This window comes from Echinococcus granulosus, assembly GCF_000524195.1.
Source record: "Echinococcus granulosus chromosome Unknown EG_S00020, whole genome shotgun sequence".
In the NCBI taxonomy this organism is placed as follows: Eukaryota; Metazoa; Platyhelminthes; class Cestoda; order Cyclophyllidea; family Taeniidae; genus Echinococcus; species Echinococcus granulosus.
The window spans coordinates 169,604-183,316 of NW_020170400.1; the positions used below are offsets into that span (position 1 = coordinate 169,604).

General features: G+C 38.5%; 1 protein-coding gene across 1 annotated transcript; it reads left to right on the forward strand. All coding sequences in view use genetic code 11, as the record gives it.

Moving 5' to 3' along the window:
• Nucleotides 1–482: 482 nt before the first annotated feature.
• Nucleotides 483–10,397, forward strand: EGR_03680 (hypothetical protein; the record flags this gene model as incomplete). The annotated part of the gene is made up of 2 exons (XM_024492929.1): nucleotides 483–536; nucleotides 10,293–10,397. The coding sequence occupies 2 exons, from the start codon at nucleotides 483–485 to the stop codon at nucleotides 10,395–10,397; spliced, it is 159 nt and encodes a 52-aa protein (XP_024352586.1).
• Between the last annotated feature and the right edge of the window lie 3,316 nt (nucleotides 10,398–13,713).

Below are 13,713 nucleotides of genomic sequence, written 5' to 3' on the forward strand. Positions count from 1 at the left end.
TACTATTTAGAAGAAACAGTAGCTCTTGTTCAAAGCAATTTAAGAATTCGAGTGGATTTCTATCCTGAAAAGTAAACAACGTCAAAAAATTTCTTTATTAGCTATGAAAATGTGATTTGAAGGCAGTTTGATGGATTCAAACATAAGCACTACTTTTAACGACTTGTTAGGATCACGTTCAGAATTAATCACCTAAAGAAGTGGAAGAGTTGTAGCGCAGGTGGTGTGAGGTAAACATTAGGTTCCAGCATAGATGTCGATCGGTGAGGGACTGCAATAGCCTCAACCCTGGATAAGACCTTGGCAATTCTCCTGTTTTAAAAAGTTTATTCAAGACGTTAACGGTCTACCTCTAACCATTACTGTTTTTATAGCGTGAGATAGAGATCTACAATAGAATGTCTTCCTTCCTCCCTTTGTTTCTCCCATTTTGCAGTGCATTTTTCACACGAGTCAGTTTTGTGATGGGATGAGGTACGAGGATGGAATGTGAGATGCTGCGTTGCATTGTGTCCTGTTGCCTAGTGGGAGTGAGAGTAGGTAATTCTTTCCACTTGCTCCGCTTAACTACTGATGGGTATTTCAGGGAAACGAGGGGATTTTCTACGGCATTGCTTAGTTTTATCGTACAAAGCAGCTAGATATCAGGAGTAATCGTTCTTGGATTTTAGCGAGCGAGTATTTCCAAGTGGACGGTTGCGTGGGCACTCAAGTCCTGTCCCCCTAACCCATGTAAAGGAAGTACCGCAGTGCTACGTTAAAGCAGTGCTGGAGTGTTGTGTAGCACCGAAATGTAGAGTGGGTGTATGCAGTAGTGAGATGCTAATTCAGCCAAGGAGAGGTAAAGTAGAAATGTCCCAAACAGTCAGGTGTCGGCCAGTAATCAAGTGTATCTCATTGCTGGTTTAAAATGGGGAAAGAAGTGCAAACATGCAAGTTGACAGTCCTCTAAGCTTATTGTCAATTAGTAATGCATGCACTTTGATAATTGTGTGCATATAACTGTTTAATCGTCTAGGTTGCTTGTTCCTCTGTAGTTAATAACAAAGGGTCTTTATCTGTCTGCCGCGTTTTATACCGACTCATTATCCGATTCGAATTGGTTACCCCAGTTTCTTTCAGTACCGTATGAATCTGATGAGACAGTAGTAGAGAATATATGATGGAGTGTCAACGATGGCCTGACACAGGTCTCTGCTTTACAGACAGAATCGCGCATTTTACAAGCCCTTTACAATTACCATTAGTCATAGATCAAACCGTAGTAACAATAATTCAACTTTTGCCACTTAAACAAACTGTTGCTTTCCCTTGAATGATCACAGTACATTCCTGGTTCCACTGCCAAAAGAGCATCCAAGTAAGAAATCATCAAGGACAGAAAACAGGAAATACTCAGAGAAAACGGAGGTCATATGATGTTTTAACATAACGGGTAGATGGTTTCCATTTTCTGCGACATTTTGCCCTCGTTTTTACTCCTTTCCTTCATTTATGGTCACTTTAGTACTATGCAGTCATCCATTAGGGCTGTTTCTATAGTGTGGAAATCTGAAAAAGAGTAAAATTCCCACATTTATGTCATTATTATCCTTTTAATGTATGGCTTCGGCTCTTTCAATACATCCTTCGTCCTGCAACGTGTGAGGTAGTGGAACTTGTTGACCAGTCGAATTTATGCTCATTGGCTCTTCTCTTTTGCGTCTTGACAGATTTGGCTATTAGGAACAGATGTTCATCTCCAATGACGCATTTGGCGTAATAACAGGCTGCTCCGCTTAGGAACGAGGCTTGTTTGGAGTAGTAATGAAGAACATCATAAAGGATAAAAACAAATACCATAGCACTGCTAAATTTTATTCTCTCCCACTAATCACCTTCTTCCCTCATGATATGGAGTTTCAACTACTCCACTCCTTTGGTGTCTTTTAGAATCTTACCCCAGAAGATACAAAGTGCACTCGAAAGAAACGTCAAATTTACTTTTGTTGGGGGAAATATTGGACTTAAACTACAACGCTAGGGAAGATCACACCAGAAGCATCCCTTACATTGAGTCGATAAAACTACCTCGGGGAGGAGGGGAGGAAAAGGAAAAAATCCCACAGATTGGTACTGACTTTTCGTGAGGAATGCCCCATTCGTATTAAAGTGTAAACTTTAGTGAAGAAGATAAATAAGAGACAGAGGTCAAAGTCTCGTGCACCATTCGATTGTAGACTCAATAATTTAAATCAAACACACAATACAGATGACTCATTTGCTGTCCTGTTGTTATCACTTGTCACGGTGTCATTAGTCATGCCTGTCCCTTACCATCTGTTACCTCTCAAGGGAGTGGTGGGGTGGGAGGCGAAGGAAAGCGCAAATTCGCCCCTTCGCCTAATTCCTCCCAAAGGCCAAGAGGCTTCGCGTGTTGTGTCGGTGTTTTTGTAGGTGTGTGTGCCGTCCTCCTTATCAGAAGGTGAAGAAGCAGTAAGCGCTAATATTATCAAGGCATCCAGGCATTAAGTTCCTTTCCTTCCATTATGTAGAATTCGTTAATTTGTTAACAGGATAACGCCTCTAGCGATACTAGATATTAAGGAATTTTAAAAAGACTCCAAAAAGTGCCTTTGTTAAATCGAACACCATTACAGCACCTAAAGTATATTTCTTTCTCAACGAGGCCCAAGCTTGCAGCAGGGTCCAACTCTATGCAGGGTTTTATCTAACTGGAGCCACTTCCCTTTCTATTTACCTTCAAATGTCTATTCTCTTTTGGAAATGATTATGAAAATGTCAGCTATCAAAAGGTAATCCTTATCACTTCAGAAGCTATCATCGGGAAGATAAAGGCAAAGCAAAACCCTCTTTTTGCCCATCTATTCAAAAACGTAGAGCTTCTCTTAGGTCAGTTTTGCAGTATTTATTTGCGTAGAATGCCTTACTTTGGCTTTAAAAAGCAAGAATATTGCTTTCTTTTCACTAAATGCCTGGTCTTGGCTTTTCTGAATAAGTAGGAAATTTTTCTTACACGTCGTTGCATTATAAAGTGTTTCCAATATGAATCTTAAGCGCTATTGTTGAGGCCGCAGTAGGTGGGCAACAAGAGTGAAAGGATAGGTTCTTCATTGCACCACACACCTACCAAAAAAGAGAGTAGATTTTGGGCGATGAAGACGTGAACTGTGGAGTGAGTAGTAAGCGGATCCGTTGAGACTAGTAGGTGGTATATAAGCTTGATACAAAAGCCTTTCCTTGTTACAACTCAATCAACAGAAGCAGTTTCCTAAAAACTGCAATTTTGTAAGGAAAAAAAAGCTATAAGTCACAAACTGACAACAATTTGAGAATTTGGTTATCTATTAATGCGTGTGGATGGGGTTTACTTGGTAACCAGCTGCTAAGAACTTAACATTCTGTATAGGTGTAAATGACTTGTTTGGGCACTCATGTCAGAGCGTATTGAAAGTCCTAGCCTTGTTAATCTTGCAAAGAGGAATAGTTGCCGTGTTTTATCCAATAGAAACTGCTTTAGGTTAACTTTTTAAAGTGTCTGAGAATTTTGACTAATTTTTTATGGCTAGTGATTGCCATATATGATACCCTTTTTATGGAGCGTTAACCGGCCTTGAGCAGTATGAAACCGGTGCATTTCCCTTCGCTAACACGGGTCATTTGCCGAACAGGAAAAAAACTTCAGCTGCAGCGGAATTGACGAGATGCATCAAATATCATCTCACATGCTAGAGGATTTTATAGATGGCATTGCTAGTTTGAGGTGGTCTCCAAAGCCCCTACTACAATGTGATGACCGATGTGGGAGGTTGTCAAAGGAGAGCGCAGTGGGCTGTGCGGGGAGGAGAATCTGTTTTGTGATTTGACGTCTTGTTTGGATACGCACGCGTTCTTCTGTCTCCTCCTGTTGTATTTCCTTTCGCCAGCATGACCTTTGGATCAAAATCGCACAGATCCATTTCTCAATCCCCTAGTATTATACAAAATCACAGTCTTTTAACTTAAACACGATCTTTGGATTTATGCAATAGTCTACACTCAAACAGTTAAGATGGATGTCAGGTCCCGGATTGAGGTTTTAGGCTATACTAAAACTTCTTTCCCTTCCTATAGGGTTTTTATGACCTACGAGGGAGCCAAAACTGCACGATGCTTGCATCTTCATTGAATTAGCCCCCCGACATCTTCAATAAAAAAGACCCTTTGGCTACTTTATTCGAGGCCTCATCGAAAAAATCGCTAATGTGACAATCCGCTGTGCCAACGACTAGTTGTTTATAGTTTTATAAGTTGTGCTTTGCTTTTTTATAATACCAACTTCTAATAAATTTTCTACACTTTCTGTTTAAAAATTAACGATAAATTCATTATTTCTCCATAAAAAAGTAACAATTGCAGGACTTCATTGGAAGTCGATTTTAACCGATCAAGGACGCCTAAATTAAATAGAAACGAATGCTTGTCTGTCAAAACCCAAAAAGAACCTGTTGCATTATATATCTCTTTTAATATGACAAAGGATGAGGCAGAAGGTGAGGTTCATCCGAAATAAATCCCAAGAAGGACGGTCAACTCTCTTCAATACCGTCTAGTTTGTAACTGATAAAGTGGAATATTTTGGTGTTGCATGAGGACCACTATATGCCTGGTAAAAGATTTAATCACCTTAAAGTAACAATGAATGACTTCTTTATTTAACAATAAAAATAGGGAAAAACTGAAGTCTATAAAATTATTAGTCTGTAAAGGCTGTTAAAAAATTCCATGGCAAAGACCTGGGTGATTTCTGGAAAAAATGGAAGATTAAACATAACATTTGGCACAATTAAACATATTTTGACAGATTTTATAGAATTAATGGAGACCTTTAATCATAAATTATTTTACAAGTAAAAATGATGTGAGTTATTCGAGAATAACTCTTTACCGTCACCCACTTGCAGGCTGTAAAACCAGAGTTACCCTATTTTTTGTGTCTGCAACGCAGGTCTGTACATTGAATGCACAAGAGGTTTTTGCCAGCCTCTTTTCTCTTTCTCTCTCTCTCGCTCTTGCCCGAATTTGCCATTCGGCTGCTACTGCATTCCTTGCCAAACATGAGCGGCGAGTGAATTGGTTGCATTGCACGATAATTAGCTACACCAAAAAATATTAGACAGAATGGAGGCGAAAAGGCGTACCAGTACATATTCTGCTTGCACTCAAAGAAACGAAAAATTGCAGAGAGAGGTAAGAAAAAATTTGTAGAGGTCCGTAGGTATCAAGGCCGTTTCTTAACCAAGTGAGATTTTTGTGGCTCCATAGAACGACTAGTTGAGGTAAAGAAAATTAAGCCAATCATGTCAAGGTACCCTTATCCTCAGTGTACGGCGTACTGATTTGTTTGGATTTAATGTCATGAAAGAACATCTACAGAAAAACTTTTCCTTCCCACAAAATTAACATGCTAGCAGCCATGAAAGGATTAGTGGAAGCATACATCAGGTGAGAATGTGGTAAAAGTCGAACATAGTGGTGTTCTGTAGATGAAAGCGATCTCCAAAGCGGGCCATTATCTTTTTTTCCATCATGTAATGATAAAAGATGCCTTTGGTTATTTCTGTCCCAATCTACTTTTGTTCTCATGTATTAAAAGTAGACACCACGGCCTCTCCATAAAACTGGAATTTGTAAATGTAATGCATTCCAGAGTTGTTTAGTGAAAAACTGTGAGGTCAACCAACTCGATGCTACTTAAAGGCATGTAAAGTGGAGGCAGGGCTAAGTTAACAGAGGGAAGAAATCTCTTAAAAGAAAACGCAAGACCTCATACCATGCCGCATGCTTTACAACTGACCCCGGGCTAGATTTTCACTATGGTTAATACCGCCTCCTCCATATTACCGTCCTCATCCCTTGAATTCTCCTGATTATGCCCCTTTCTTGGTATTTGACGACCTCATATTCGGACATTTGGGTAAGAAATATCAGTGAGGTGAAAACGAAGGTTGATTAGAGCTAGAGTCTTTCCTTCTGGAGTCAAAAAACCTATTTATTTGGCAATCCTTTGTGTACTGCCGAACAATTAAAACACACCTTTCGGCAAACTGCGCCACCACTTCGTGATACGAGACAACTTAAGCACATCATTTGAGACGTCTAAAGGGTAAATCTGCCAAAATATCGAAGAAATTGCTTTTAATAACAAATTCGCAGTAAATTTTTGAAAAAATGGGACCAAATAAGTTTTTTGTATTAAAATATAGTTATTTTTGAACAACGCGCTAACAGAGAAGTGCACTGACTCAACCGCCTTTTCAAGTTTCATTTCACCCTAGGAACATTTCATTCGCAATTAATGCATGTAGTACACTTTGTCAGCCCTTTCTGATGCACAGAAGGCGAATTTTTGCATAAAAAATAAGATGTTTGTTAAAAAGTGGAAAGTTTTTATCATTTCCTTCCCCCAGCTGACACAACACGACTTCAAAAGTGGACGCGCGTTTACATTTGTGTGGTGCAGCTGTTGGTTACTAATGCATTTGCTCTGTCAAAACATTGACAAAGAGTCGTCAAATTTTTTGAGGGCATGCGAGGCGTTAGGGGAAGAGGAAAAGGCAAAGGGGGGGTTCCAGGCAAAATTTTGACAAAACACGTCTTTCTAGGGTGTTAAGTTATCCTTCATCGTGACTCACGACCAACACTAAACCACGTATAATGATGCTGCTTGCGTCCTCGCCTGTCCTACCTTAGTTATGCAATTATGAGCTGCATTATTTTAAGGTGTGAACTTAAAAGTAAGCCATTTGTCAGATTATGAGCTCCTATCTTGCACGATGGCAACGAACCCCGACAAAGAAACGGGAAATGCGATTACATCAGATAGTGCTTGATCACGGAAACTTCGATGGATGACCTCTACAACATCTTTTGCATTAAAGTGAAATAAAGATTAAACTTATTAGTTATTTTTACTAGTCTGATTCTGCCTCATTTACCTCCTTCCTCTTTGTTAAGGCTTCCAAATTGCTAGCTACAGCAAGAGGTTTTTTCGTTATAACTCCATTATAGCCTTCAATAATTCGATGATTCTTTTATGTGTTTACTTGAATCATTAGGTTACGGACTCACTACATCCATATTTATGGTGCAGAACATAGGAATGAGGTGTTTCGTAGGCCTTTTATAGCCTCTCTTATCACCATCCAACTTCACAGGTAGAAATACTGGCGTTTTGCCTATGTCTAGGGGTAGTTTTCTCCCTCTTTAGAGGGAGAAAGCGGCTTTAGTGATTTAGGGAGCTTGAGATTACCTAACACCGCTTCTGTTGTATTTCTGCCCAGTTAGCCATCCATGAGAAATGGATTTCTGTCCCGAAGTCTTCGTGCAATAACTAACTGGGTGATTTGAAGCATCAGTGAAAGTTGCCATAAAAGGAGTGGAAAAATCTCTTAAAGATATTAAAAAGGCATCACGCCTTTTGTAATCACATTAATGACTTTCAGACACTTGGACCCTTATCTTCCATTTAAGACCAAATAAAGAAGCCTTTTAATAATGCATCATTTATGACAGTCGTACCTTAACTTAAAGTGAAGGCATCTTCATGCATTTTGTAGGGACATCATATGGCCATAAAAAGCAGCTTTTTGCCCTTAATCAGTTAAATTGCACCCAATCAAGACTCACATAGGGTTCAAAAGCAGTGTTGTGTACTTTTTCTTTCTCACAAATCAAACAGACACCAGATGGTATAAAATGGCTAAAAATTAATTAGTTATTCAGAAAACATGTTTCGGAACGCTCGGTCAAAAATAGGTAGTTAGGTTAGCAAGGTTTCGAGTTTGTTTTTGATAATATGAAACTTCTTTTCCATTGAAGAGCAGCCATGAAGTAATGGGAGAGCTTGGAGCAATACCTATCCACACGTTACTTATGTAACTTCACAAATCACCATGACAACGGGTATTTTCCTCCGCTACATCCATTGTCAATCTCCCATGTCTTAATGGACAGCCCGCCTTTTTCACTTCCTTAGGCATAACAAAAAAATTTCCGCCACGTTTTAGCGCCTTTTTTGACAACAGGTATCTCAGAATGTAAATGAAGTACTGCATAATTGTTTTGCTCCTTTTTTAAATCCTAAATAAAAATGCTAAAAGAAATTCTGGGTAAACCGCTTTGAAGAGCCCTACTTTATTCATTTTGAGGAATCCTTTTTAAAGGATATTAAGGAGTATTCGGAATAGTTGGATTTGCCATTAGGATTAAAATGTTTCTTCCAGATTTTCAGAAAATTCAGATACATTTTACCAAAGACGAAAGCAAAAGATTTGAATTTAGCCAAGTAGAAAACGCAAGAAATTCGATGAGTGATAGATGCCTTGTATCGTCCACATTGCCAAATGATTGCCGTGGAATGGGAGATACCGGAACAATTGCCCAAGTCGAATAATTTTTCAAGATTTTAAGAAGATGCATCATTAAATTAAGTCGTTAAAATTAAATTGTTTAATTAGTTATTTATTGGTTGCGCATCCTTTGCTCTAAGGATTACGTGACACTACGACTAATTAATTCCAGAAATTGGTACTTTACTTAAGCTAATTTAAGAATTTCAGAACATTGATGGAAGAACATGCTGCTTACTAGTGTAGAGAAGTCCTAGTAGGCCAGTAGAATGGCCCATGAAGGCTATTTTACTGGGTGGCGGAAATACCTACCAAGTTAACCCCTCCGCCATAGCCAGGCCCACAGTTAAACAAGACAGCTAATCTTGTAAATGTAAATGTAAATAGAGTGCAACCACTTTAGTCATCTTTTTTTAAAATTCCTTTTTTATTCAACAAATATCAGTTAACAGTGTTTCATTTTTTGAGTATTAGTTTAAATACATATGCTTTATTCTTGAGAAAATGGTCATATCACCCGTAAAGGTCTGTGTGAGAGTAGATGTTAAGGAAAGACACTTCCTGAACCATATCGTCTAAAAAGAAAAAAAATCCCCTATTAAAAACAAATTTATATGCTTGAAGGGTTTAGACAGCTGTTTACTGATAATTTGTTGCTTTTTATTTTTTGGGGAGTCCCAGCTACTGCGCCGGCGGAAATAGCTAATGTTGCGTGAGGTAACGTAGTATGTTTCCACCAGTTGTTTGAAAAATCGAGCCCAAATAAAACTAAGAATTCTTAAAATTTTTTAGCTAATGAAACAATCCTCAGTTGAAGGTATAAGCCTTTTTAATGTGGCGTAGGATTTCGTCAGCCCTATTTACATGAAAACTTGTCTCCCAGAAAAAACCCCTCATGAGCACTGAAGAAAGCTTGTCCGTGTCAAATTGATTCTCACTTGTTCTCTAAAACCTAATGCATTTCTGTTTAAGTGATTTGTCAAAGATGAGAGGGGAGGGTAAGAGAGAAGAGAGTGAAAAGGAATCTAGCCAATATAAACTAGTTAGAAAGAATTCTTCACTTCTTCACTGCTCTTCCCTCTCTAAGTGCTTAACATAAAGAAATTGGAAGGACTTTTAGAGATTCAAAAGCTAGTTAAAATTAGTCGCCAGGTGAATGGTTGGCCTATTGGACTAAATTCTTCTGATAGGAAACCTTAAAAGGAGAGGAGAGTAGGAGACAGTACGTCAAAGTATGCAGCAGTGACAAACAGACCCTCACCAGCTTAAAGCAAGTCATTTCAACATACTTTACCGACAACCACAGAGCTGGGAAAGACAGATGAAGCCAGATGACTAAAAGAAATGATAAAAGGATGGGCCGCACTTTAATTTCTTACACTGATAAGTTTCCAGAAGTTAGCAGAAGCAAGTGGAAATGACTTCGTCTTACGAATAATTCCTTTAGGCCGAATCGGTCACTTATAAGGGGAATCCCTTTAACTGAAACTGATTTTTACAGAGGCTGCTCAAACAACAAAGTGCTAAAAATTCTTGAAATACAATAGAGAACATTTGTATTCATCAAACCCTCCCCCTTGGTAGTAATATTCACTGGACGCCAATTAATACCTGAAAAAACGGAAAAGGTGGGTTAACTTTTTGGGCTTTGAATGAACTCACTTTTTCGACTTCAGGAATTATAAGTTATTTGGATAGAACCCCTTAAAAAGCGAATTCTAATTTGGCTAGCCCAAGATGCGAAACGGTAGTTTGGAGAACTACCTCGATGCCCTCGATTTTGTCCAGAAAACGCTCTCAAACCGCGAATAAAAGTAAATCAAGCCAGGAATCCTTGTATTTTATTCGAAAAACCAGCAAAGTGTACAAATTATTAGAACTCTAATCTTTTTCTTTGATAAGATTGAGGCCTCCTTGCCTCATAAGAACTGCATTCATGCTTTGGTCCAAGCGCGGAAAGATATCCAGATGGAGGAGGACTACTACCTTGATGAAAAAGTTTTCTAACTCATCACATCGTCCTCTTAAAAACCTTTTATTTCGCGAGTCAAAAAGTGTTGCGCAAGTGTTGATTGTTGCTATCAGCAAAATTATGGCCTTATTTGTTTAAACACACGACAACCCTTTGTTTAAAATCTCCATTTGGATGGGACTAGGCTCATTATAAATGGTAGTAGCGCATAAAGAGAAGAATATCCCTTCCCTTTCCTTCTACATTTGTGATCTTGTCTTAAAATTGGCTAAAACCTATCGTCCCTTGTGATATTATCCCCTAATCACAGGGTTGTTTGCTTCAAACTTAATCTTATAGACGAGGTCACCCTCTCAAGAAAGATGGGGTAAAGAAACAGACCAGTGGTTGAAAGGTAGAGATGGTTACAAGAAGGAGATAATGTATCATCACATAATGTGGTGTAGGTATCTTTGTCCAAAGGGAACAATGCGCGAGTCAATAAAACAGCCATAAGCCCGATTAATCTTCAGATGTAGCCATGACATGCATTTTCCAGATGGCCTTTATTCATGTCGCTTGTAATATGTCTTACAGCTCGTGGGCATTAAATGATCTTTCTTATTGTTAGGTTGGCTGTTCCATACCTCTTCAGTATCAGACAAGGCCTAATTTCGGACTCGGAAACTATCCGATTCCCTTTATTTTGTAGATAAAATTAGAGAGAGTAGTCTGCCCATTCATGCTTTATTTTAATTTCTGCCTGAAGGCTTATACCACTTATTTAAGTTGACCAATCTGCTAGTTTGATTTGTCAAAGACTGTGTGACAAAACTTTTATCCAAAGATGTTAAAATAAAAAAGTGAAGAACTCTTGAATCATGCTTCATAAAAGGCAGCGTCAGTGGATAGATTGTCATCGAAAGTTAAATTGCACCAAAATGAAATCCAACTGTTTGGCTCTGCCAAAATTAATGCTTGTGCTTATTTCCGGTGCTAATAACATCTGTCTCACTATGCCAGACATTTGGGCAGACAGCGAACTACGTGGGGAGAGTAGAAGCAGTGGGCGACATCGCACGCGAATCAGGTCCCAACTTGTTTAAACAACACTTAGGCTCAAGGAGCTAGGCGAATTTTTGGAGAGAAAAAATAATTAAGACTTATGTTGCATCTTAAATTGTACAAACAAGTTATAATTAATTGTCGAAAAGTTTATCTATTTTCGATTTTTTGAGGAGAAAATAGACGTTTTGCGACTTATTTTTACCGCTTGGTAAGCCGGCTCACCACTGTCAGAATCACTAAAATTTCCCCTTGAATAGTTTCCTTTGTTAAGGCTTTCCAAAAAATAAGTATTCTGACGAAGAAACACAAATGCGCAATCAATTTGTTTAGTCCCTTTTAAGAAAAGTTCTTTTTTGATTATAGCGTAAAAGGTGTCATTGGATAAGTAGTTGGCAGGTCAGAGGATTGCCTCATTCATGTGAGCACAAATGATAGACTTAAAAGTGCTAAGGTAGTTGATCTAAGACTTGTCGTTTTGAAGAAAGCACAAATTCATTTCGTATTTGTCAACTGAGAGCTGTTATCCACCGCTGGCCATTTCGACATATGGGGTAAAAGGAGCTTAAGACATGAGGGTATGCTTGTTAGTGAGGTCACAGAAAAATTAGGTGTAAATCCTAAATTCGCTGAAAGTGTCCGAAATAGAACGGGACTATAATTTACTATAACATTAAGGTGGAAAGAATTAGGATCCAAAAATGCCTTGACATAGCAGTCGGTGTATCCTAATTCAGCTTCCACAATCGCAGATCAAGATGAATGACCTGAAAGGTAACATCTAAAGCCGAGCATTGATATCTGTTTCCTTATGTAAAATCGGACTTACTGAATAGGGTATCTGAAGATTAACAACGGCAAATAAGGGCAAGAATTACTATGGTCAAAAATGCTTTATATTCAAAAGATAATTGGATAACTGGCTAGTATTTTCGGACATGACGTTAAGTAGTCTGTAGTTTCTTTGACTTAAGTTATGGAGTACTTTATGCAAATTTTGGTAGAGCTTGCTGAAAGGACCCGTTATTTCTTGCAGACAGCCACGAATTGTATGCCATTGTTTACTAAGCATCAGAAAGGAGAGATGTGCATCGGTTTATCGGTACAGCACCCTTCGTTTTATCCTCTCCTAGTTTCCTGATGTTTGAAGTGTCACATTATGGAGTACCATTTGAACCAGGTAAAAAGGATAAAATCATGTCGGCTTTACAACGTTAGCTTCCATTCCAAAGGTGTAGAACCTTCTATCACGCCTATTCGAGAGCATTTTGAGAAAACACCTCTAGTGATAAGCTGTTCCTTTCTTGATCATAACGAATTATCTGACGTTAATGAAAATAATAGTAAGGAACAACTCGTTTTCCTTCCGGAAAAATCAAGGCTGAGGCAGGTCAACTTTGAGCTTATTGAGCATACTTCCTCTTAAGAAAGAACTAATAATGTCAGGCCTAGTCCCCTTCGCAAACATGATTTGTACAGAAGAAGGGAACTACTACCTTAGCCTCATCCATTTTGCTCTTGGGATGACATTTATTTAAGTGGTGATTGTTATGATTTCTTGACAAAGTAGGTAGGTGGAAAGACAAGTGAGGTAGAAATATAGGTGGCTGGATTATATGCCTCTAGAGGCAAAACGTTTATTGTAAGTAGTTTCATTGATAGAGCAGCAGAAATGAGTTTCTTTTACAGCTTGTTAATTTTATTCTCATATACTTAAAAAAAACTATCCTCTGCTCATTGTCCAAATCCCACATCACCCCTCCAACCGTAGTTAATAAAGGAATAAAAAAATCGCCTAAACTTCCCCATTTCTCAGGTAAAAGATTTCTCTACCGCGGCAATTACCCGTAACAATCGCATTACTTCTAAATCCTTCTTTTCCTTCTTCCCAACCGAAAAGTTGCACCTCCATTTATAGCGTTACAAATGGGATGAAAATATAACGGGCGTGTGTCTGTGTGGGCTTACGTAAAAAGGTTCGCAGGAACAAAGTAAAGAGAGACTAATGGGTTCAAACACAACAAACCATTAAAATTCCACCATTATTGTTAATTTATCTCCGTAGGCTTTGCTTGGGAAATTTCCTTAGTCAAACTAGTTGTATACCTGTGGATGTAAGTACAGGAACTAATTTGTGAGATTTTTGCAATGTCGACACCAAAGTCACAAATTTACATGAATTAGGGAGACTTTAATACTCTCTCCTAAAAATGCCCTTTACTTTGCCTCCCTTCCACCCAGCATAAGTTTAGGTATGTACAAAAGCTCCGTAGTCAGAAAGTAGGGCACTTTTTCTCCACCTTTAGC